This window comes from Hyperolius riggenbachi, chromosome 5 (assembly GCF_040937935.1).
Source record: "Hyperolius riggenbachi isolate aHypRig1 chromosome 5, aHypRig1.pri, whole genome shotgun sequence".
NCBI lineage: Eukaryota > Metazoa > Chordata > Amphibia > Anura > Hyperoliidae > Hyperolius > Hyperolius riggenbachi.
Genome location: NC_090650.1, coordinates 205,228,164 through 205,255,341, shown reverse-complemented (window position 1 = coordinate 205,255,341; position 27,178 = coordinate 205,228,164). Strand labels below are relative to the sequence as shown.

At 46.6% G+C, this 27,178-nt stretch overlaps 1 protein-coding gene across 2 annotated transcripts in view; it reads left to right on the top strand.

Annotated features, from left to right (window-relative positions):
* COL15A1 (collagen type XV alpha 1 chain) overlaps positions 1–27,178 on the top strand; it is a 361,488-nt gene that overhangs the window by 201,124 nt on the left and 133,186 nt on the right. For both annotated transcript variants that reach the window (XM_068236615.1, XM_068236614.1), the window contains 2 exons: positions 4,706–4,795; positions 26,018–26,135. In XM_068236615.1, coding sequence (XP_068092716.1) covers positions 4,706–4,795; positions 26,018–26,135 — 208 coding nt within the window. The remainder of the gene's footprint in view (positions 1–4,705; positions 4,796–26,017; positions 26,136–27,178) is intronic.

Below are 27,178 nucleotides of genomic sequence, written 5' to 3'. Positions count from 1 at the left end.
CCCCGGGAGAGTCCAGGCCTTCGGAAGGAATCTGTATTGCTGCAGTACTTCATACAGTACGGCACTTGTTTCTGAGGCTTAGTCCTCACGGTATTACTGTTGTACCAAGCACTCACACCACTCAGGTGTTCAGAGGTTAGCATTATATCGGATTATCTGTGATACTGCAGATCATCAATAATCGGATATATATCTGTATTCCCAGTGATACTGCAGATCACCGAGAATCAGACCCTCTCTGCTACACCGATCGTGACACTCTGCTTGCTATAACTGAATTGCTGTTGTTTATCCCCTGCTTATTGCCTGAAGAAGTGGGCTGTGCCCGCGAAATGCGTTGCATCTTTGGGGTATTTTCAATAAATGTGTATATCTATATATTTACAGTCCTTGGTGTCTGCTTTAACGGAGGCGAGTCCACCACTTCCTCCCAGCAATTTTTTTAAAAATTTTATGTACTTTTATCCTTCTGGCGCCTCTGTTCACCTACCAATATATTTGAGTCCACCCTAGGTGGAGGGGTGATCTACCCCCTTTCTTCCTATCTACAGAGAGCGACTTCTTAATCCTGAATGAGGACAGGTCTAATCTCCTCACCTGCCTAATGAGTGGTTACCTAGGTGGTAACCCGTGTTTGTGAGTATTACGATCTCACTGTTTCATTTATCCAATCAATTTTGACATACTACACCATATTGGGCTCTCGATTTCTCTTTAACTTTAAATAGTAAAACTACACCCTAAAGCATTTTACATATACAAATACATTAGTTTTACACAATAAATTAACTCATTAACTCCACACTCCCCAATATTTTTTTTTGTAATAAAAAAAAAATACAATAAAAAAAAAACATAAATAGTTACCTGAAATTTCAGGGACTGAAATTTTAAAATATTTATGTCAAGAGGGTATAACACTGTTACTTTATAAACTACGGGTTTGTAATTAGGGATGGATGCAAAACTGAAAAAAATGCACCTTTATTTCCAAATAAAATATTGGCACCAAACAACCAAAAGAGTGTACAAATATATTGTTACAATTATTTCAGTAAAAAAAACACACACACACACACACAAAGAAAAAAATATAAGCATCAACTTTTTATTGTTTTACACTTTCCATAATTTTGGCCAAAGTAATTCCTTGCAGTGTCATGTGTTTGCATTTATGCTGTGATTGAATTTAAATGTGCATTTAATTACCATTCAGGGCATTCTTCTGTGTTCAGTTAAAATTTATTTCAACTGTACTGGGAAACTGGGAAATAAAGCCTACATTTATTTTGTAGTGTATTCATCACCACCTACTGGCTAGCTCTTGTTTCCCCTAAAATAAAACAAATCCATACTTCAAATACTTTCCTTTGACAGTCTATTAGCCGTGATGTTCTGTGAATGCAGCAAGTAGCATCTTACATGTGAACTTAACAAGCCTAAACAAAAACTTTTCATCTGATTTAATAACTAGGCAGCATACATTCATAACAAAAGCATCTCTGCTGTGTAAACATTATTCTGATGTTTAGGATGGTCTAACAATTTTTATGACCTATGGATCAAACTTGCAGAATAAATCTGCTTCGCATTGCACCATCTAAATTTACATATTAACACTCATATTACACTCTCCAACAAAAGTTAAATTGCAGCCATTCAGGAGCTGCTTGGTCATTGGCTGACACCGTGCTACTCTTGCATAAGTTACTTCTATGACATGCATGGCGGTAGTTACATTCACCCTTCCTGCGTGCTGGAGGTGGGATGAGTCCTTTTGTGAGGGGGGATTTCCACCCCACCTTTTGCAGATTTCTGCCCTCTCCATGTCAAAAACCATGGGGGCTGGTAATGTTAACGTGGCACAGCTGTTCTGGCAATATCAATCTGCAATCTGTATCAGTGTTTAACTGGTTCCCGAAAGGACGCAGTACAAATCTACGCCCAGCAGGTGGTGCTGCTGCCCTAACTGGACCTAGATTCACACTGAATCACACTAACGCCGTTACTGCCGAACTCACCGCTCTGCACCCACCGTAATTTGCTCGCTCTGCCGTTTATAAGATGGCAGAGCTCTGTAAGCAGGTTAGGAGCCGCTTTCATTAGCTCCTGACCGTGTGATCACAGAGTGCCAATCACATTGGCTCCCATTGATAGCGTCAGGAGCCAATGAAAGCGGCTCCTGACCGGCTGTCAGCGCTCTGCCATCATAGAGACTGCAGAGAGAGGAGCCTGCGGCGATGGGCAGCGTTGTGACAGGCGAGAGCGCCGGGTATGTGCAGCGATTTATCGTGCCAGCAGTCTCTGGTCCTTAAGGGGGCAGAGACTGCTGGTACGGAAGTGGTTAAACGTGTTTGTGTTGTTTGCTATGCTGACGGGTATATATCATTTGGCACTGTTATTGGCCTGAGGAGGCGGGCTTGGACCCGCGAGGCGCGTTGCCTGTGCTAAATAAAAATCTTTTGTATGTTACAAAGATTTTGTCATAGAGGTGGGACACCTTATTATCTTTTTCATTTTGAACAGTTGTTAGATGCTTTTATACATTCCAGGGCGCCTCTTTTCCCCTATTTTGTGCTTAGTACACCCACCAACATAACCTGTCAGAGGGGTGGTGACAGTATACCCGTGGTTGCCACCACGGTGGACACTTGTCTCCGGTTTTCCAAGAGAGCGACCACCTCCGGGCCCCCCGCACTGGCGAACTCAGGGGGCTGTTCCGGGTGTCTGGAACCTCCCCCCTGCACTGAGCTGTGTATTCAGCCAGGGAAGCCCGCATAATATAAACAGCCTCATTCTCCCTCCCTTCTTACTTCTGGTGCTTCCCTCCAGCTAATAGAATGAGAGAGGCAGCTGAGCTTCCCTCACAACCCTCACAAGAAGATGCAGCCTACAGTGAGAGAATGTTGATTATGGAGTCCTGGACTCTACACAGCACAGAAGTGTCAGACATGATGAAATTAGAGTGCAGGCAAGCTGGTAAATATGCACAGCATGATGCAGAGCTTGCCTGGACTCAGGGTCTGTGGGCAAACATCTGTCTGGTCTCTCCCCATTGTTATAATGACTGCATGTGTGGATAAGGTGTGGAACTGTGGATAACAAGCTGAAAAGTTTTTGACAGTCCCTAGACTCCAGGAGGGCTTCTTTCTGACTTGTGTGAGAGACTGACAGGGACAGGAGTCAGATTACAGGCAAGTAGCCTGTGTGATGTGGGACTTCAATACAGATAAGTTCTCTGCTCCATCTCCGGGGCTATTCTCAATTTCTCCACTCCTCTCTCTGGGCTAGTGCACGCCAAAATGACAATAGCAATCGCTAGCAATTTGTGAGTGTGATTTTGTGAAGTGATTTTCAGAGCGATTTTTGAATGAATTGCTCAAAAACATGCTACATGCAGTATACCTGCGATTTTGAAAAAATCACAACGCTGCTGTGGGAACACCCACATAGGGTAACATTAGCCAAGCGCTTTTCAAATCACTGTTGATTTGAAAAACGCTCAGAAGCACTCTTGGTGTGCACCAGCCCTCCCTCATTCACCTTTGTTTCCCTCTTCCCCTAGTGCTGGCTGGCTGACTGTGTGTTCTTGTCTTACAGGAAAGCTAAATAAAAGTGCAATCCTGGTGAGGCAAAATATTATTATTTAGTATTTATGTAGCGCCGACATCTTCCGCAGATGCATATATCCCTGCATCATATGGGTATCGCTTGCGCTATGTGAAACTATGTAGCATATTCCACTGAATTGTCCAAACTAAGTCTATCTCCTGTTCCTCTCTTGGGGAGTTGTTCCAGCGCTGTCCCCCGTTCACATTTGCTGCTACCAGAAGCCCTCAGAAACACTCGTGTCCTTGAGTACTTCCAAAGATAGGCAGCTCCGTAATACGCCAGCGCACTTTTGTGCATGGGCAGTATGGAGCCACCTGTATTCGGAAGCACTCGGGACATACGTGCTTCTGGACCTTTGAGGAACCCCCCCCTTAAAAATCCTGCGTTTGCCCCTGCCCCCCCCCCCGGGACCGCCCCGAGTGGAGTTGGGTTTATGGTCTCCACCTGCTTCCTGTGGTTGGTTGCCCCTTGCAACCCTCCTTTGTGAGTAGCATTCTTATTTTCCCCATTTTTTCCCATCCTTATATTGACGTATTGCACTACTGGGCTCCCGCCTTTTTGTCTCATGTGCCTTTTTCTACAGGGTGCCCTGACACCCCCACCACAATACTAAAGTATTAAAGTAATGATCACCAATTTAAAAAAAAAAAAAAAAAAAGGTGATCATAAAGCAGCAAATATGTATTAATCTGAGACATGAATGCAAGCGTTTACAAATGTTGTTGTATTGTAAAATATTGATTGGTGAATAAAGAAATTGAGCTATCAAATTGCCTCCTCTTTATCATTAGGCTGCTTAGATAATGCTGCCTGTGACATTTCAAGTGGCCAGGCCTGGTCTAACAGCCCTTCCTCCAGGCATGTTCAGAGTGCCCTTGTAGTAGAAGTCCGCTCAAAGCAAAATGTGTTGTGCAACTGAGTATGATGTTTAAATGAATATGATTTTCTTGTTAAACTGCTCTTTTCCCCTTCCTTTCTTACCACTGAGTTAAACGCTGGTTTTGAGGGGGGGGGGGGGGGGGTAGATCTTGTTAAATATCAGATTTAAAATCCTATGTTAATATTTTTGTGTCTGCTTTATATGTTGTAACAGGTTTCTGGTGAAAGCAGTGGAGATGAGGGTATGAAAGAGCACACTGGAGTGTCTGAAGCAGTTGACAGATTTCCAATAAGTCCAAAACCAGTGAGTTACAGCGCTTAACTAATCAGTATCTGAGACCTGTACACAGGTGGCTTTTACTGGAGTACCATAAATGCATATAGGGACACTATAATGTACTTTTAGTTTCACTTTTTGACTTTGCTTTTTTGGAATATTTACCTACAGTTTGCTTTGGTGGCGCAGTCTCTGTCAAAGTTCTCAAATTCCAGAAACCTACCCTAGGTTTCTTTGTCAGGACAATCCATGCCATGCACTGATGAGGACTAACAAGTCCAAAACATGGCTATGAGGCTATAATTGTGAATCCGAATTTGCAGGAGAGGAAACACAGAAGAATCTCACAGGGCTTGTTCACACTATTTTTTTAAGTGCTAACCTCTTGTGTAATTATTTCCTATGACAGTGTTCACATTTGAGCGTTGCGATTTTATTAAAATCGCAAACGCACTACATGTACTATTTTCTAAGCGCTTTGGCTCAATGGCAGGTATAGGGAAATCACAAAGCGCTTGAAAAAGTGATTTTCTAAGCCAAAATTGCTCTGAAAGTGAAAAGCGCTTTCAAAATCACCCCATAACTCGCCAGCGCTTGCGATAGTGCTGGCGATTTATAATGTGAACAAGGCCTTAGGGTTTTCTGCCCTAACACAAGGCAGTCTTGGATCTTTTCTGTTGGGGATGCCCCTTCCAGTCTTTAAAATATGCCCTTGTAACCAGAAGGCAGTGTGAGCTGCAGGCCCGTTTCTAGGGTAGTGGGGCCGTGCGGCCGCCCTGAGCGCTGGGGAAAGGGGGGGCGCTGTGATAAAGGTGGAACCGAAGCCGCGGGGAGGGTGACCCAACCTCTCCCTCCATTCCTCTTCTGGGCCTCCCTCCATGCTCCCCCCTCCACTGCAGACTGCAGAGTAAGCGCAGGGAAGCTGTATGGAGCAGCAACTCCCCTCCCTGTGTTCCAATCACCGATCACTAGCTGCTGGTCTCTTCCTCTGCCTAGCCGCTGATACACACTTTACTTCCTGCTAAACAGGAAGTAAAGTGTGTATTAGTGGCTATGCAGAGGATTGGACCAACGGCAAGTGATCAGCGATTGGAACGCAGGGAGGTGAGTTGTTGCTCTATACAGCGCGTCCCTGCACTCACTCTGCAGTCTGCAGCGGAGGGGGGAGCATGGAGGGTGGCCCGGGAGAGGAAGGGAGGGAGAGGTTGGGCCGTCCTCCATTATGGGGGGGGGGGTGGCAGCTTCCTATCTAATCTATACTGGGGCAGCTACTTATCTAACCTGTACTGGGGGCGTATATCTATCTAGCCTATCCTGGGGGCATATACCTATGTAACCTATGCTGGGGGCATATACCTAGCTAGCCTATACTGGGGGCATATACCTATCTAATTTATACTAGGGGCAAATACCTATCTAACCTATACTGAGAGCATATACCTATCTAGCCTATACTGGGGGCATATACCAATCTAACCTATGCTGGGGGCATATACCTATCTAACCTATACCGGGGGCAGATACTTATCTAACCTGTACGGGGGGCATATACCTATCTAGCCTATACTGGGGGCATATACCTATCTAATCTATACTGAGGGCATATACCTATCTAACCTATACTGGGGGCATATACCTATCGCATCAATACTGGGGGTATATACCTATCTAACCTATACTGGGGGCATATACTTATCTACCCTATGCTGGGGGACATATACCTATCTAATCTATACTGGGGACATATATCTATCTAATCTATACTGGGGGCATATACCTAACTAACCTGTACTGGGGCACCTACCTATCTAGCCTATACTGGGGGCACCTACCTATGTAATCCATACTGGGGGCATATACTTATCTAATCTATACTGGGGGCATATACCTATCTAACCTATACTGGGGGCATATACCTATCTAACCTATACTGTGGGCATATACCTATCTAACCTATGCTGGGGACATATACCTATCTAATCTATACTGGGGACATATACCTATCTAATCTATACTGGGGACATATACCTAACTAACCTGTACTGGGGGCATCTACCTATCTAGCCTATACTGGGGGCACCTACCTATGTAACCTACACTGGGGGCAGCTACCTATCTAACCTATACTGGGGGCTCTTACCTATCTAGCCTATACTGGGGGCACCTACCTATCTAGCTTATACTGGGGGCACCTACCTATGTAACCTACACTGGGGGCACCTACCTATGTAACCTACACTGGGGGCAGCTACATATCTAACCTATACTGGGGGCACCTACCTATCGAAACTGTACTGGGGCATCTACCTATCTAAACTGTACTGGGGGCTTCTACCTATCTAGCCTATACCGGGGGCACCTACCTATCCAACTTATACTGAAGGCACCTACCTATCTAACCTATACTGGGAGCACCTACCTATCTAACCTGTACCTGGGGCTTCTACCTATCTAGTCTATACTGGGGGCTTCTACCTATCTAGTCTATACTGGGGGCACCTACCTATCTAACCTATACTGGGGGCACCTACCTATCTAACCTATACTTGGGGCACCTATCTATCTAACCTATGCTGGGGGCAACTATTCTGGCTACCTATATTGGAGACATCCACCTAGCTAACCTGTTCTGGGGGCACCTACCTATCTAACCTATACTGGGGGCACCTTCCTATCTAACCTATACTGGGGGCAACTATACTGGCTACCTATACTGGAGGCAACTACCTGGCTAACCTATACTGGGGGCAATTATACTGGGGCACCTATGGTGGCTACCTATACTGGGGGGACCTATTGCCAGCTAATTATACAGGGCACTTATGCCTGGCTACCTATACTGCGGCGACCTATACATGGCTACCTATACTGACTGCAACTAGACCTGGCTAACCTACACTTCGCGCATGTATACCTGGCTCCTTGGGGGGGGGGGGGCGCACTTTTTACACCCTCGCCCTAGGTGCATTTTAGCCTAGAATCTGCCCTGGTGAGCTGCACCTATTTAATGTTGGCACAGTGTTACCATATCACAATATTGACTACATGTGGCATTTTTCATTTTGCTGTCTTAGTAGAAGCCAGCTTCCAAAAGGGCAAATGAGCATTGCATAGTTGCATACATAACTTGAGTGCTATTTATGCAATGTCTGTACCTAATGTAAATTCCAGTAAAATTTACATGCACTGTGTACCGTTCTTTCCTCCCATTAATCCAAAGCCTGATAGGACTGTTTTCAGGACTGCTTATTTGATTTTACCCATACTGGTAGTCAACCTACACATTTGCAGGCCATTTTGCTATTTGCTACCTGCCTATGTCGCTGAGACGTGCCCTGAACTTTTCAAGAATTTAAGCAAAACTTTTATAGGCCCCCCCAATGTTCTTGCCTCCCCTTGGTGACCCTCACAGCCTGAGGGCCCATCTTACAATGGTGATAAAACAAGGGTGGCCTTCATCATCTTCACACCTATAACAAGTGTATCCACAAAAAAAAACCTGATCTGGTGGATGGTCACCTATATCAGCGGAAGGGAAGGTTGTAGTAGGGGTCCATCTACAGCTCTCTGACCCCCTGCAGTCGCTGGGGCTGCTCCCCTCTAGTTACGCTCCTGGTTAAGGTCCCCATTGACAATACTTGAATATAAAATAAGACCCCATCTATGAAATATGAGGCACTGCATAAGGTATCTGGTCAAGTATATTCACTGAGTTTCTACTACATGGATCTGTAGGATTGTACAATCAAGATTGTATTGTTTGTGGGCACCTTAAAGGTGTGTACACACCTTTGACTGACGTTTCCCATTGGGGATTGGTTGCCGATCCCTCAGGTGACATCGCTGAGCTGAAAAGATACAAAGTCAGTTGAATAGCTGACGACGTGCTCTGTTGCTATGTGAGGCAGTGAAGCAATGGCGCGTACGTAACGTCACGCAGCAGGCAGTGGAGGGGTGTGCTCGGCCAAGTTGATCCGCCGGGCGGATCGGTTGCGGGGCAGCAATCGAGGAGGCCTCTGTACACATGCATGATTATTGGCCATTAACGACCGCCTCAGATGACTTTGATCATGGGTCTGTACATACCCTAAATAAGGCACTCCTTTTACTAGCCAAGGTGAATACATTCTATGGGGCAAATTATAAAAAGGGGGGGGGGGGGGTGACCTGAAAATCTTTTACTTTTGTTCTCGTCTTTTCAAAATCTCATCACCAGTTTTCTAACACCACATTTACTAATGCGGGAAGAGGTAATAGTGCCACTTTTTGAGTACCTAGTGGGTGAGCACCTATTTGAAAGAGCGACATTAGGGGACACTTGTACACACTTTAGATAATCAGGAATAACCTTCTACTCTACTCCTATTCTTTAAGATTTACCATTCCCTGAATCAATGATACTCTCATTGCATACACTGCAAGGCCTGAGGCCCACATGAGTCCTTCCTGCAGCTCTTGCTGATCGCTGGCTATTAGCAAATCTTTGCCAGCAGTGGAATCCTATGAAGGATGGTTACACTGCAGCATTTTTGGAGCAATTCTGGAGCAATTGCATTGAAAGAATGATTGCATGAATAACTGCATTCCTTCATATTTGCTCCAGGAATTACAGATAAAAGTGTGGTGTTTCACGATTCGAAAATAATAGGTGTTTTCCGAAATCAGAAAACTGCTTGTAGTGGTCCCGGGGCCTAAAGGTGCGCACACACATCCAAGTTAAGCTTTACCACTTCCATGCAGTATGAGCTCCAACAGATTTTGACTACTTTGAACAGATTATGTAGATAAGCTCTTATAAAACAGGATACGTATACTGTACTAGCTCACCCCAGGTGGAGAGGTGAAACCCTCATTTTTCATCCTATCTACTGAGAGTGACATCTTAGGCCTGAGTGGGAACCCCTGCATCTTCAGTGGTTGCCTAAGCGGGAACCCTGGTTTGTGAGTATTAGTATACTTACTTTAACTTTCTCTAATATACATACTACACTAATGGGCTCTTGGTGTCCCCATCTTTTCTGTCTTATACTACAGGGAACTGGTAAAATTGGCCAATCAAATTTGGATGTGTATACACACCTTCAGCCTCTATGGGCTCCACTACCTTGTGTGGCACTGTATACCACACAATAGTTTTCCCAATGACTTGCAATAGAACTGATTTCACTAAAATCTACTTATAGGCTGCAGACATTGCACAGAGCTAGTGTAATTAATATTGGATGGAAGCAGATTACAGATCACTTTAGTGAACTAATGTCAGTATTTAGCTTAAAGTGTGGGACTTGCATTTAAAAGTCAAATATCATTAGGTCAAGTGATAAAGCTGAGTGACATGCCAGTCTAATGCTTTTAGTACAAAGGCCCTTCTATCAGTTTTGTAAGTAGACTGCCACCTATTGGATACATTGTTATCTTAGCGTGACCAGATATGATGAAAAAGTCAGTCTTTCTCATGAGTTTTCACTTCTTACCTGTATCCTTTTTTAACCTTTTTAGTAGTTTGATTTTTGCTTGCTAAGTTGCTAGGTGCTGAAACAAAATTGTATAAATGATGTTTGAGAAACATAAAGACTGTAAATTCACACAAAATATTTCTTTCATTAGGTCCAAATACATTTTCACTTGCAGCGATTGAAGGCAACATTATTTCAGTTTACTTGTTTACTTTGTTTTTGTAAATTGTATTCATTCCACAATGCTTCTAGTAGAAATTGGGCAATGTGGTAAAATTTTACTTCCAGTGGGAGATTCAAAGATGCTTTGCCAGGGCTCCGAGACAGAAATTACAGCGAGAGATACTGTAATTACAGCATCGGGACCAGGGCCGGTTTAAGCAACAATGGGGCCCCAGGGAAAAATAAACCTGCCCCCCCCCCCCCCCCAACATATACCCCGGAACAAAAATCGGCATTAGGGGACCTTTTTTGCAGCTGGTATAACAGGGTGTGAAGTCCCAATCGGTCGGAGCTCCACATTCTTGCTATCCCAGCCTGCATGGGGGACAAGGGGTTAAAAAGTTTCAGGAGGGGGGACCCCACATAATTTAAAAAAAAAAAAATTCCCACACTCTAAAATTGGGAAAATAGGAAAAAATGCCAGGGATCTTCATACAGCCATATTGCGGCTGTATAGCGATCCCTGGCCAAAGCGCTGCGGCCGTGTATAGACCCCCTGAAAACCCGTCAGGAAATTTATTGCGCTTTCGTTTGATGCATGTAAAATTACACTACCGTTTACTACTAAAAGTGACATTTACCGCATTTAAAAGTATACTTTTTTCCTTCGAAACTTTAAAATCGATTTTCTCAAAAACTATAAGGTCTTTTTGAAAAATTGTTTTTTCCTCTTATTCCTAATGATCTCCTTAACATATCCTGCAAATTTAGGGTTTCTAGCATTTAAGGTGGATTTGCTATTAACCATTAAAGTCGGCAGGTTTTTAAATGTGTATTTTTTTTCCTTTGAAACTTTAAAATCGATTTTCTCAAAAACTATAAGGCCGATTTGAAACATTTTTTTTCCTCTTGTAGCCCCTGGGGGCCCCTACAAGCTCTGGGGCCCTGGGGCAGCTGCCTCCTTTGCCTTAATGGTAGCGCCGGCCCTGATCGGGACGGAGGTGGCGGATGTCTAGCAGCGGCAGGTAAATTACTCAGGGGTGACCGGCGCAGCTGCAGAGGGCTTTGGCGATGTGCGGTGGCCTGATGGGGAACTCTGGGGGTGTTCTTATTAAAGGAGACCCCCAGATGTAGTGGCACAACACATGCGTTGGGCAATAGGATATGGCCCTATGTGAGAACTTACAATGGAATGACACAGTAATTTGCAGTGAAGGTGGAGCATAACCCTGGCAGGTTATTAAAGGGGGATTGTCAGCCATCAAATCAAATTTATATTATCGTGTGTGTGTGTGTGTGTGTGTGTGTGTGTGTGTGTGTGTGTGTGTGTGTGTGTGTGTGTGTGTGTGTGTGTGTGTGTGTGTGTGTGTGTGTGTGTGTGTGTGTGTGTGTGTGTAAGGCTTGACCGATTTCATGAAACTTGGTATACAGATCCCTTACTACCTGGGATTATATGTTCTGGGGGTCTCACATCCCCCCTGCACACCTGGGTGAAAGCGCAAACAGCTAATCAGATTTCACCCATTCAAGTCAATGGAAAGCATGTAAAAGGCTGTAATTCTCATGGTAATAAAGCCAGAGTCCACAAACGTGGCACAGATGGTCACTTCGTGACGAGGTTAAAAATTCAGGGAAATTGGGTGGACCATAGAACAGCCAATCAAATTGCAGCCTTTCACTTTAAATGGGATAATGTAAATTGTAGCCATTCTTAGGCCTCTTGCACACTGCAAGCAATTCAGATTCAGATTCCGCTTTTTAATCAGTTTTTACCTCCGATTCAGATTCAGATTTGCAGTGTGCAAGGAGCAAACTGCAAATCTGAATCTGAATCGGAAGTAAAAACAGATTAAAAAGCGGAATCTGAATCTGAATTGCTTGCAGTGTGCAAGAGGCCTTAGACTGTTACTCACAGGGTTTTCAAACTTGGCAAGCTAAGTCACTGGGTGACTGGGATTAATATTCAGAAGAGTGGGTGGAGCCTGAAACAGACAATCAACAATCGCCTATTGATTTTCAAGGGAATTATTTCAGTGGCGTAGCTAGGGTATTTGACACCCGGTGCTGATTATTTACAACACCCTCCCCCCCCCCCCCCCCCCCCCCCCAAAAAAAAGGAGAATGCGACGCGCAAAAGCACACCATGGTCAAAAATGGGTTACTGTATGTAACGGTGTAACTAAGGTGGCCACACACCAAACAATTAAAAGATCCAATTTTTCATCAATTCCATAATTTCGATCAGTTGTCCCAAAAAATCAAGAGCTTTTCTTTGCGTTTGATCGATAAATCCGATCAAATTTCCTGTTTTGCTTTTTTTCCTTTTTAGAGATTGGACATATTGGAAATTTCACACCAACTTTAACAAGAATTGTATGGTGTTTGATGGATTGTCAATTGCTTGACGTACAGTTCTACTCAATTTTTTTCTGAGCCTTCAATTATTTTATATATATTAAAACAGCGCACATATGGAGTCCAAAATGATTTGAGGATCAAAAGTCTGCAAGACCACTTTTAGTCCTTGACTCGCAGTAATGATGTATACGGTATATGTCTTCTACAGTGTGTACCACCACCACACCCTCAAGATGGAACACTCACCGCAATAAATTGACCCACTGCAAGACTGGGTCAAACAGTGCCTATAGGGACATCAAGGCCCCCCTCTGCCTATATCGATCATCACCGATCCACTCCACAAATTCAGTAGTGACTTCGTATCAATAGCACCTCAAAACAATCCAATAGGCTCCATAGCGTAATAACGTTAAAACAATTTATTAAAAATTAATAAAAAACAACTCACATGCTCGTTTCTTTTTAAATGGCACTGAGTTTTTGCGGGCTCAACCCCGGTCGTGGGCCACCTGGCAGGCTTTCAGCGGCGCTGTCTCGCTGCACTCCGGCTCTTGCGTGCCACGCCGACCTAGCTTCCGCCTCCTGCGTTCCACGTACGCGCGTCCCGCCCAACCGGTTTCGTCACTTCCGGTGACTCATCAGGTGTATATGTGTATCTTCAATTATTTTATTCACGATTGGGGAAAAATTCAACATAGGTGTGGGATACATTGGTCAGATTTGTGAATTGTTACAATCAGTCAGAAGAATTGATTGCTATTCTTGAATTAAACGGATATTTAAAAAATTGTATGGTGTGTGGCCACCTTAAGACAGTGTCCTAAGTGTCCTCCAAAGACACAGTTAGGCAGCAAAATATATCAATTTTCCAGTCTTTGTATTTCCTTTGGTTCATTTATTAGCATACAATTTAGTAATCATGAGCCCCTAAAATTCCAAATTCTGCAACAATAACTCCAAAGTAGAAAATGCAGTGTCTATGACCACCAAATATTAAATGCAGCAACATTACCTCCGACACGTGCAATGAGGCAAATGTTACCTCCGACACATGAAATGCAACACACTTTACCTACCACACATGCAATGAGGCAAACGTTACCTCTGACACATGAAATGCAGCAAACAATACCTCCAATACATGCAATGAGGCAAATGTTACCTCCGACACATGAAATGCAACACACTTTACTTGCCACACATGCAGTGAGGCAAACGTTATCTCCGACACATGAAATGCTACAAACTTTACCTCCCACCCATGCAATGAGTAAAACGTTATCTCCTACACATGAAATGCAGCAAATGATACCTCTGACACATGCAATGAGGCAAACATTACCTCTGACACATGAAATAAAGCAAATTCAAAATGCAGCAAACGTTACCTCCCACACATGTTAAAATGCAGCAAACATTACTTCCCACACACGACAAGCAGCAAACATGTCAAATGCAGCAAACAGTAACTCTGACACATGAGAAATGCACATACATTTCCCCACAAATATCAAATGCAGCACATTTTACCTCAGACAAAAATGCATCAAATGTTCCCTCTACTGGGTGCTGGTGGGGCGGGATGGAGCTGCTAAGTGGGATGGGTGGGTGACACTGGGTGCTGCTGGGAGGGTGACACTGTGTGGGAGGAGGGTGACACTGAGTGGGGAGGGTGACACTGAGTGGGGAAGGTGACACTGGGTGGGAGGTGGGTGACACAGGGTGGAAGGAGGGTGACACCGTGAAAGGTAGGTGAAACTGGGTGGTGGGTGAGAGGAGGGTAACACTATGTGGGATGAGGGTGACTCTGAGAGGGGATGGTGACACTGGGTGGGAGGTTGGTGACACTGTCTGAGAAGAAGGCATCACTAAGTGGGGAGGGTGACACTGGGTAGGGAGGGTGACACTAGATGAGAGAAGGGTGACACTGAGTAGGGAGGGTGACATTGGGTAGGGAGGGTGACACTGGGTGGGAGGAAGGTGACACTGAGTAGGGAGGGTGACACTGAGTAGGAAGGGTGACACTGGGTGGGGAGGATGACACTGGGTGAGAGGAAGGTGACACTGGGTGGTAGGTGAGGAAAGTGACACTAGGTGGAAGGTGGCTGACACTGGGTGGGAGGAGGGTGACACTGAGTGAGGAGGGTGACACTGGCTGAGAGGAGGGCGATACTGAGTGGGGACTGAGGAAGGTGACACTGGATGGTAGGAGGGTGACACTGGGTGGGAGGGTGACACTGGGTAGGGAGGGTGACACTGGGTTGGAGGAGGGTGACACTGGTTGGTGTGTGGGAGGAGGGTTACAGTGGGTGGGGAGGGTAACACTGGATAGGGAGGGTGACACTGGGTTGGATGAGGGTGACACTGGTTGGTGTGTGGGAGGAGGGTTACAGTGGGTGGGGAGGATGACACTGGGTGGGAGGAAGGTGACACTGGGTGGTGGGTGAGGAGAGTGACACTAGGTGGAATGTGGCTGACACTGGGTGGGAGGAGGGTGACACTGAGTCAGGAGGGTGACACTGGCTGAGAGGAGGGCGATACTGAGTTGGGGAGGGGACACTGGATGGTAGGAGGGTGACATTGGGTGGGAGGAGGGGGATACTGAGTGGGGAGGGTGACATTGGGTGGGAGGAGAGTGACACTGGTTGGTGTGTGGGAGGAGGGTTACAGTGGGTGGGGAGGATGACACTGGGTAGGGAGAGTGACACTGGGTTGGAGGAGGGTGACACTGGTTGGTGTGTGGGAGGAGGGTTACAGTGGGTGGGGAGGGTGACACTAGGTGAAAGGTGGGTGACACTGGGTAAGGACGGTGACACTGAGTAGGGAGGGTGACACTGAGTGGGGATGGGGATGGTGATACTGAGTGGGAGGAGGGTGACATTGGGTGGGAGGAGAGTGACACTGGTTGGTGTGTGGGAGGAGGGTTACAGTGGGTGGGGAGGGTGACACTAGGTGAAAGGTGGGTGACACTGGGTAGGGACGGTGACACTGGGTAGGGAGGGTGACACTAGATGAGAGAAGGGTGACACTGAGTAGGGAGGGTGACATTGGGTAGGGAGGGTGACACTGGGTAGGGGGAGGGTGACACTGGGTGGGAGGAAGGTGACACTGAGTAGGGAGGGTGACACTGGGTAGGGAGGGTGACACTGGGTGGGGAGGATGACACTGGGTAGGAGGAAGGTGACACTGGGTGGTAGGTGAGGAAAGTGACACTAGGTGGAAGGTGGCTGACACTGGGTGAGAGGAGGGTGACACTGAATGAGGAGGGTGACACTGGCTGAGAGGAGGGCGATGCTTAGTGGAGAAGGTGATACTGAGTGGGAGGAGGGTGACACTGGGTGGGAGGAGGGTGACACTGGGTGGGAGGAGGGGGACACTGAGTGGGGAGGGTGACACTGGGTAGGGAGGGTGACACTGGGTTGGAGGAGGGTGACACTGGTTGGTGTGTGGGAGGAGGGTTACAGTGGGTGGGGAGGGTAACACTGGATAGGGAGGGTGACACTGGGTGGGAGGAGGGTGACACTGGTTGGTGTGTGGGAGGAGGGTTACAGTGGGTGGGGAGGATGACACTGGGTGGGAGGAAGGTGACACTGGGTGGTGGGTGAGGAGAGTGACACTAGGTGGAATGTGGCTGACACTGGGTGGGAGGAGGGTGACAATGAGTGAGGAGGGTAAGACTGGCTGAGTGGAGGGCAATAATGAGTGGAGAAGGTGATACTGAGTGGGAGGAGGGTGACATTGGGTGGGAGGAGGGGGATACTGAGTGGGGAGGGTGACACTGGGTAGGGAGGGTGACACTGGGTTGGAGGAGAGTGACACTGGTTGGTGTGTGGGAGGAGGGTTACAGTGGGTGGGGAGGGTGACACTGGGTAGGGAGGGTGACACTGGGGTGGAGGAGGGTGACACTGGTTGGTGTGTGGGAGGAAGGTAACAGTTGGTGGGGAGGGTGACACTAGGTGAAAGGTCGGTGACACTGGGTAGGGACGGTGACACTGAGTAGGGAGGGTGACACTGAGTGGGGATGGGGATGGTGATACTGAGTGGGAGGAGGGTGACATTGGGTGGGAGGAGGGGAAACTGAGTGGGGAGGATGACACTGGGTAGGGAGGGTGACACTGAGTGGGGATGGGGATGGTGATACGGAGTGGGAGGAGGGTGACACTGGGTGAGAAAAGGTTGACACTGAGTAGGGAGGGTGACACTGGGTGGGAGGAGGGTGACACTGGGTAGGGAGGGTGACACTAAGAGGGAGGAAGGTGACCCTGAGTGGGGACGGTGACACTGGGTGTCAGTATAGGTAGCCTGATGACCTCCCATTATACATAGCCAGATGAACCCTCCCCCCAGTATAGCTAGCCAGGTGACCCCCCCCACTCACCAAGTATAGAGGGCACCCCAACCCCAGAGTTTACAGCAGAGGGAGAATTTACCTCTCCAGAATCCATCTTCCTCCTCCTAGGCTCTCCTTTGTCTTTATGCATCATATAGACTAGAGGAATCCTGAAGAAGTGACTCCCTCCTAAGCTGTGCAGTGCACTGCCCTCTCAGCACAATGGCTTGCCTGCCTAGCTGTTGCTTCTCCCCTCTCTCTGGCTGGGCATTGCTTCTCATTCACTCCTGAGTAGTGGCTCCGCCCTTTCACCCACAGCTCCGCTCATTCACCCATGACTCCATCTCCTCGATTGTAGCTCCACCCCTCATTTTTCCAAGCGGCGAAAATCTCCTCTGTCAGGGATTCACCCCTTCAGCCCAGACATCTTGGTGCGGTTCACCCCTCCCCCTTGTGATGCCAGTGCTGCTGCCATTCTTACACTGTTATTGGCAAGCCAATCAAATTTCTTTGCTGGATAACCTGCTTCCATGCACACATTTTAGATGTTAGGAACCTGAAAGCTAACAAACTTAGTCATTGAGTGACTGTGTGCCAAGTTCACAAAAAGTGGGCAGAGCCAAAAAAATAACGCACATTTTTCACTGGGAAAATATAGATTGCAGCCATTCTTACACTGTCATGGCAGGGTTCTCAAACTTCGCACAGTTGGCCACTGGGTGACTAGGATTAATATTCAGAATAGTGGGTGTAGCCTACAACAGCCAATCAAAAATCACCTTTTGATTTTCAATGGAAATATTTCAATTGCTGCCATTGTTAATGGCAGAGGCCTAAAACCTGCTAAAGTCAGTCACTTGGTGACTGGGGTTTAAATTCACAAAAGGGGTGGAACCACAAACAGCTAATCAGATTGATTCATTTTAATGGGAAATTGTAAATTATTGATGTCAATGATACCAAAACTCACAAACCTTGTCATTTAAAGACTGCGTGTCAAGGTTTTAAAAAAGTGGGCGGAGCCAACAACAACCAAATTCATACCTGGGCAACGCCGGGATCCAGCTAATATAACCATAAATGTGCCTGCTGTAATGAATCTTATCTCAGTCAGCCTAGCTCTTTTCGTATACATTGCTGGGGAGAGGGAAGCTAAAAAATAAGCCTTGTTAACTCCCCTTCTTACCCTCCCACATTCCTGCTCTTTGCTGATTGTCTGAGGGCAGTTCAGTGTGACATAAGGCTAAGAAAAGGAAATACAATAGTAGATAAATTACCTCACCCCTCTGCAGAAGCTGCTGAAATCCAATCTATGTAATGCTAATATGTGTCTACAAAGCAAACTATATATGACAGTCCAGATCTGCATACACCATTTGAGGCAGAGGAGTAAGGGAGAAAATGACATCAGGGTTGGCAGTAAAGATGGAAAATGCCTAGAACAGTTTTCTCTTTATTTACTATGTAAAATTCACTGAAATCACTGAAATCAAAATGTGGACAATACAATACATAGGTTAAGTAAGTAGAACAAGTATTTATTTACTTATACATGTGTTTTTTTCCTTGGATAGTATGTCTGACCCTTGTTTTATAATCTCTTTATTCAACAACGACCTTCATATGCAGGGGCGTAGCAATAGCCATAGCAACTGCTATGGGGCCCTGGAGCAGAGGGGGTCAAAGTTGTACTTGATGTGTTACCTATTAACTCTCCTTTGTTTCTCCACCCTCTGAGCACTATACACAGTGCACATTAGTGTTGGGCGAACAGTGTTCGCCACTGTTCGGGTTCTGCAGAACATCACCCTGTTCGGGTGATGTTCGAGTTCGGCCGAACACCTGACGGTGCTCGGCCAAACCGTTCGGCCATATGGCCGAACTAAGAGCGCATGGCCGAACGTTCCCCGAACGTTCGGCTAGCGCTGTGATTGGCCGAACGGGTCACGTGGTTCGGACCCGAACGCGCTCTGATTGGCCGAACGGTCACGTGGTTCGGGTAAATAAATACCCGAACCACGTCATATCTCCGCCATTTGTCTGTGGGTTTAGCTTTGGGTAGGCAGGCAGGGTAGTTCGCGCTCCAGCCACGCTAGCCAGGGTCCCCCCTGTCATTGTGTCACTGCTGGGAACAGTAGTACACCGCTTGCTCAGCCACACTATATAGCATTCTGTTTACTGCCACTCTGTGTACCTCGCTCAGCCACACTATATAGCATTCTGTTTACTGCCACTCTGTGTCTGCTGGGAATAGTAGTACACCGCTTGCTCAGCCACACTATATAGCATTCTGTTTACTGCCACTCTGTGTACCTCGCTCAGCCACACTATATAGCATTCTGTTTACTGCCACTCTGTGTCTGCTGGGAATAGTGGTACACCGCTCGCTCAGCCACACTATATAGCATTCTGTTCACTGTTCTGTGTCTGCTTGGAATAGTGGTACACCGCTCGCTCAGCCACACTATATAGCATTCTGTTTACTGTTCTGTGTCTGCTGGGAATAGTGGTACACCGCTCGCTCAGCCACACTATATAGCATTCTGTTTACTGTTCTGTGTCTGCTGGGAATAGTGGTACACCGCTCGCTCAGCCACACTATATAGCATTCTGTGCACTGTTCTGTGTCTGCTGGGAATAGTGGTACACCGCTCGCTCAGCCACACTATATAGCATTCCGTTCACTGTTCTGTGTCTGCTGGGAATAGTGGTACACCGCTCGCTCAGCCACACTATATAGCATTCTGTTTACTGTTCTGTGTCTGCTGGGAATAGTGGTACACCGCTCGCTCATCCACACTATATAGCATTCTGTTCACTGTTCTGTGTCTGCTGGGAATAGTGGTACACCGCCCGCTCAGCCACACTATATAGCATTCTGTTCACTGTTCTGTGTCTGCTGGGAATAGTGGTACACCGCTCGCTCAGCCACACTATATAGCATTCTGTTCACTGTTCTGTGTCTGCTGGGAACAGTAGTACACCGCTCGCTCAGCCAGAGTATATAGCATTGTGTTTACTGCCACTCTGTGTACACCGCTCAGCCAGACTATATACCATTGTTTACTGACACTCTGTGTACACCGCTCAGCCAGACTATATACCATTGTTTACTGACACTCTGTGTACACCGCTCAGCCAGACTATATACCATTGTTTACTGCCACTCTGATTCTGCTGGGAACAGTAGTACACCGCTCGCTCAGCCAGACTATATAGCATTGTGTTTACTGCCACTCTGTGTACACCGCTCAGCCAGACTATATACCATTGTTTACTGACACTCTGTGTACACCGCTCAGCCAGACTATATACCATTGTTTACTGAAACTCTGTGTACACCGCTCAGCCAGACTATATACCATTGTTTACTGCCACTCTGATTCTGCTGGGAACAGTAGTACACCGCTCGCTCAGCCAGACTATATACCATTGTTTACTGACACTATATAGCAGACTATATAGCATTGTGTGTACACCGCTCAGCCAGACTATATACCATTGTTTACTGACACTCTGTGTACACCGCTCAGCCAGACTATATACCATTGTTTACTGCCACTCTGATTCTGCTGGGAACAGTAGTACACCGCTCGCTCAGCCAGACTATATACCATTGTTTACTGACACTCTGTGTACACCGCTCAGCCAGACTATATACCATTGTTTACTGCCACTCTGATTCTGCTGGGAACAGTAGTACACCGCTCGCTCAGCCAGACTATATACCATTGTTTACTGACACTCTGTGTACACCGCTCAGCCAGACTATATACCATTGTTTACTGCCACTCTGATTCTGCTGGGAACAGTAGTACACCGCTCGCTCAGCCAGACTATATAGCATTGTGTTTACTGCCACTCTGTGTACACCGCTCAGCCACACTATATAGCATTGCGTACTCTGCCAGTCAGTGTGTATATTGCTGGGATCAGTAATACTCCACTCACCGTCAACCACTATATGAGCTCAACATGAGTTCCCCAGAGACCTCCGCTGTGAGCAGCACTCCCAACAACAGCAACAGCCAACGCCCCACGCAAGCTATAACATCCACCCCAGCAGCCAGTGGTCAGCAGCAGCCCTCCCCGGAGGAGAACGTTGTGTCCATCAGTCCGTCGCCAGAGCGATTAATGAGGGCTGCCATTGAGGAGATGATGGGGCCTGATGTGGAGGAGGAGGTCTGGCTCAGGCCAGCATCCCAAGTTAATGTTGAGGACGATGAGGGGTCTGTGTCTGGGGATGTTGGGGTGGCAGAGGTGGTGGGTGGGTCAGACTCAGGAGAAGAGTTGTATGATGAGGATGATGATCGGGACCATCTGTATGTGCCTCAGAGTCCGACCCCGGAAAACATGTTGTATCGTGTGTTTAGGTACTAAAATCTGCGTTCCCTCCCAGTAGTGTTGGGCGAACAGTGTTTGCCACTGTTCGGGTTCTGCAGAACATCACCCTGTTCGGGGTGACTATATAGCAGACTATATAGCATTGTGTTTAATGCCACTCTGTGTACACGGCTCAGCCACACTATATAGCATTGTGTTTACTTCCACTCTGTGTCTGCTGGGAACAGTAGTACACCGCTCACCCGCCACTGTATAGCATTGTGCTCTGTGTCACTGCTGACAATAGTGGTACACCGCTCACCCACCACTGTATAGCATTTCTGTACTGCCACTGTACTGCTGCCAGTCAGCGTGTACTTTAAGGATAAGTGAAATGAGGAAGAAATCCGGTGAAAGAGGGAGGGGCAAGGGAAGAGGTGTTTCCCCTGACGGTTCACGTACAGGCCACAGGGGAGCACCCAAGAAAACCCACTCAATACTGCCCATGTTGTCCAGGACAACAACCCTCACAGATCCAAAAGAACAGGACCAGATAATTACTTGGATGACCTCTCAAGCGTCCAGCAGTGGGTTAAGCAGCACCAGCACATCACGCACGAGGTCCGAGTCCTCAGCCAGTTAAAGTCTGGGCTTTCTTTGAAGACTGCACTGAGGATGTTACCATGGCGATTTGCAAGGTGTGCAAGACCCGCCTGAGCAGGGGGAAAAGTATTAACAACCTCTCCACCACCAGCATGAGCCGCCACATTCTATCCAAACATCCCACTCTGTGGGCAAACGCGGCAGGACAGGGTACCACCAGCAACACTGCCTCCCTTGGGTTCACCAGACTCACCACCAGACCCGCCTCAGCAGCAGCAGTAGCCCAGCCATTGCGTGGTTCACAACATTCACAAACATCAGACGATGCTGACACTGTCACTTTCCGGACTAGTGCTCTTGAGGTCTCCCAGTGTTCATCAAACACAACAACCAACAGCCCTTCGGTGTGCAGCGCTACGGTTGAGTTGTCTGTCTCTGAGATGTTTGAGCACAAGAGGAAATTGCCAGCAAATGACCCCCGGGCCGTGGCAGTAACAGCCAGCCAGCATAGCCAAGCTTCTGGCCTGCGAAATGCTGCCATATCGAGTGGTGGAGACAAACAGCTTCAAGGGCATGATGTCAGTGGCCATCCCACGTTACGTTGTTCCCAGCCGCTACCACTTTGCGCGCTCTGCAGTGCCTGAGTTGCATGAGCACGTGGTCAGCTAAATAACCCGAAGCTTGAAGAATGCCGTTGCCTGCAAGGTTCACCTCACCACTGACACCTGGACGAGTGCGTTCGGCCAGGGTCGATACATCTCCCTTACCGCGCACTGGGTGAACCTTGTGGAGCCTGGCAGCGATTCCTCACCTGCTACGGCGCGGGTGTTGCCCACGCCGCAAACAGCTGGATAACAACAGCAGCACCTACCTCTCTGACTCCTTCTCCTCCAACGCATCTCAAAGCTGTACCTCATCCGGAAATGCTAACCCAGCACCAGCAGCAGTAGGATCGTGGAAGCAGTGCAGCACAGCTGTTGGCATGCGTCAGCAAGCGTTGCTGAAGCTGATCTGCCTTGGGGATAAGCAGCACACAGGGGAGGAAATTTGGAGGGGAATAAAGGAACAGACGGATTTGTGGCTGGCACCGCTGGACCTGAAACCGGGCATGAAGCTAGACACCTGGCACGAACTGGCAATGTACGCAATAGAGGTGCTGGCTTGCCCGGCAGCCAGCGTTATGTCGGAACGCTGTTTCAGTGCTGCCGGAGGCATCATCACAGATCGGCGTATCCGCCTCTCCACAGAAAATGCAGACCGTCTGACTCAAATTAAAATGAATCAATCCTGGATTGGAAACGACTACGCAACACTCCTGGACCCCAACCAAGTAACATGACCGATGAACATCTGGGATGGTTTAGCGTTTCCGGTCCCTGTTTATTGAACCTCTCATCTGTATTACATTTATGACTGCATGGCGGCAAAAAGCATTGCTGCTATATCCGCACGCTTTTTGTCCTCATGCAAGGCCTGGGTTGTTGTGTCTCACAAAGCGTGGCCTTCTCCTCCTGCGCCTCCTCCTGTTCCATCACGTGTGCTGCTGCTGCTGCTGCTGCTGCTGGGTTACCGTTGCCGCGTGGTCCCTGTTTATGGAACCTCTTATCTTTATTACATTTATGACTACATGGCGGTACAAAGCATGCTATCCGCACGCTTTTTGTCCTCATGCAAGGCCTGGGTTGTTGTGTCTCACAAAGCGTGGCCTTCTCCTCCTGCGCCTCCTCCTGTTCCATCACGTGTGCTGCTGCTGCTGCTGCTGCTGCTGGGTTAGCGTTGCCGGTCCCTGTTTATGGAACCTCTTATCTTTATTACATTTATGACTACATGGCGGTACAAAGCATGCTATCCGCACGCTTTTTGTCCTCATGCAAGGCCTGGGTTGTTGTGTCTCACAAAGCGTGGCCTTCTCCTCCTGCGCCTCCTCCTGTTCCATCACGTGTGCTGCTGCTGCTGCTGCTGCTGGGTTAGCGTTGCCGCGTGGTCCCTGTTTATTGAACCTCTTATCTTTATTACATTTATGACTACATGGCGGTACAAAGCATGCTCTCCGCACGCTTTTTGTCCTCATGCAAGGCCTGGGTTGTTGTGTCTCACAAAGCGTGGCCTTCTCCTCCTGCGCCTCCTCCTGTTCCATCACGTGTGCTGCTGCTGGGTTAGCGTTGCCGCGTGGTCCCTGTTTATTGAACCACTTATCTTTATTACATTTATGACTGCATGGTGGTACAAAGCATGCTATCCGCACGCTTCTTGTCCTCATGCAAGGCCTGGGTTGTTGTGTCTCAAAGCGTGGCCTTCTCCTCCTGCGCCACCCTCCTCCTGTTCCATCACGTGTGCTGCTGCTGGGTTAGCATTACCGGTCCCTTTTCCTGGAACCTCTTATATGTATTACATTTATGACTGCATGCCGACAAAAAGCATGTTACCTGTGCAAAGAAAACAGACATTTCCCGCATTTAAAAGACAGTTTTCCCTTTGAAACTTTAAAATCGATTTTCTCAAAAACTATAAGCTCTTTTTGCTAATTTTTTTTTTCCTCTTGTACCCACTCCCAAGGTGCACATACCCTGTAAATTTGGGGTATGTAGCATGTAAGGAGGCTTTACAAAGCACAAAAGTTCGGGTCCCCATTGACTTCCATTATGTTCGGAGTTCGGGTCGAACACCCGAACATCGCGGACATGTTCGGCCTGTTCGGCCCGAACCCGAACATCTAGATGTTCGCCCAACACTAGTGCACATTGCATGGGAATGGAGTTTGTCCATTTAACCCATGTCCATAGGGTAGGGGCAGGTAGAATTGCTCAAAAGTGCCTAGTTCTGAGGGTACCATGAAAATGTTGCTATGGGGCCCCATAATTTCTAGCTACGCTATTGTTTATATGCAAAATGAATAAATATATGTTTTATTTGAGTGTCAATGTCCAAGCTTTGCTAAAGTAACATAAATTACATCTGCAAAGTGTACTTGAAATCAAATAAAATTCATAACTGATCTGGCAGCTTTCACTGCAGCCTTGGTGTACATCCATCTCATTATCCAGAAGAAGCACATGTCTTTGACTTGTGTAAACAGCTTATTCTTGACTCAAGACACCAGTCTCTTTATATTAGCTGTAAGCAAGGCCTGTGAAGATACAGTGCTTATCATATTATTGTGCAGCCACACATTTTATAAATGTACTGAAACTTCAGCATATGGAAGAATAATACAGGTTGGCATTCAGAAAGAGCTACCAAAAATACTTTCAGCCACCTCGGTAACTTTACTAAACTGAAAAATGCTGGACTGGTAAGACAATAATCACATAGACAGTTAGGAATTTTTTAATACCAAACCAGAAGGTGGGTGATCTCAGTTCTGGCCAGCAAGATTTTCCATTGGATAATGGAGAGACAAAAGAAAGTGCACTCAGAACTTTAGAAAATAAATGGGGCCAGCCTGCTGTAGTGTGTACTTACCTTGCCTTTGTGCTGGGAGACCAGTAGAGGTGTTCCAACAAACAAGCTTGTGCCCCACTAGCCAGGAAGTGGGCTTTCAGCATTTCTCTCTATCCTCCAGGCAAGCTTGCATGTCTCGCATTGCTCCCTCCCTGAACCACGTGCAGACCCTGTACTCTGCAGTCACTCAGTGGCCGGGTGGGAAGGCTGGGATTTCTGCGGGGGGAGGGATAATTGGAGTAAGACATGGAATCAGTTATGTATTCTTTGGTCTGCCTAAGTAGTTAAATGCATAAATCAGGAGTCCTTGACACTCACCTAACAGTGTACTGTGGAACAGCTGTGTTTTACAAACACACGAAACAAAGTAAGCAACTAAAGTTTTGCAAGATTTGAGCAGTAGGGATTGCATTTTTCTCAGCCAAGTGGAAATACACTCTACATTTCTTAAAATCATTATTCTGCCACCATGTGCATCTATATTGTTTCCCTAAAAAAGTAATACAATATTGGAGGATATATTGTATTGCTTACATAACATAAATAAATATCTAATGTATTAATTGTTTGCAGCCTAAAGCATTAAGTGGACCAGTACAAGCCCCACCTACAGTCTCAAGCCAGGTAGAAGAGATGGACCACTCCGGCTCTGCTCAAGATGAGGAACATACTAATGATATCAACAGCACAGGCAAGAAACACGGTTAAATCACGTGACCTGTGAATGTTGTGTATGTCTTACAATGAAACATGAACCATTTTCTCTACATATCTTTAATCTTTGGGGGATAGTTATCAAAACTTTTATGTCAAATTCCAAATACATGTACAGTGCAAACTAGCTGCTATTTATGTAGCAACATTTTGGATTTGCTCTCATTTTGCAGCGTGTGGAGGTACTTGTTGCAGTTGTGGGATTCGGACAATTTGTGACAGATTTGTAAAGTTATTAATACTAAACTCAGGGGCAGAAGTAAGAAATGATGTTAGGCCCTTCTTATTTCAGTGAGCTGGCAATGTGAACCACTAGGCTGGCTGAGGTAAATAAATGCCCAATTACAAAGCAATTAGAGGGTGGGCAAGCTGGTAAATATACGCATGATGCAGAGCAGAGGCTTTCCTGCAGGCTCCATGGGAAAAAAATCTGTCTAGTCTCTCACCATTGTTAAAGAGACACCGAAGCGAAAAAAAAATATGATATAAGGATTTGTATGTGTAGTGCTGTACAGCTAAGAAATAAAATATTAGAAGCAGAGACATAAGTCTAATATTGTTTCCAGTACATGAAGTGTTAAGAAACTCCAGTTGTTATCTATGCAAAAAAGCCATTGAGCTCTACGACTGTCGGTCGCAGAGAGCTTTGTCTTCTGAAGCTTGTTATCTCAACTGTCAGTCATTGTATTGTTTTTTTCTTCTGCAGAGGACAGGTCAAAAGTTCACTGGCCTGTTCTGTAAAATCATTTAGAATGCTGAGTAGTGTGTAAACTGCAAATATTAGAGAGTGATGCAATGTTATAAAAAAAACCTATATAACTGAAAATAAAAATATGAGTATATTTTCTTTGCTCCTAATATTCTAGTAATTATCTGTACTACACAACAAATTGATTACGGTATATCATAATTTTTTTCCACTTCAGTGTCTCTTTAAAATGACTGCATGTGCACAGCTACATAAGATATTGTCTAGGTTGAAAAGTTTTTGACAGTCCCTAGACTTCAGAAGGGTTGCTT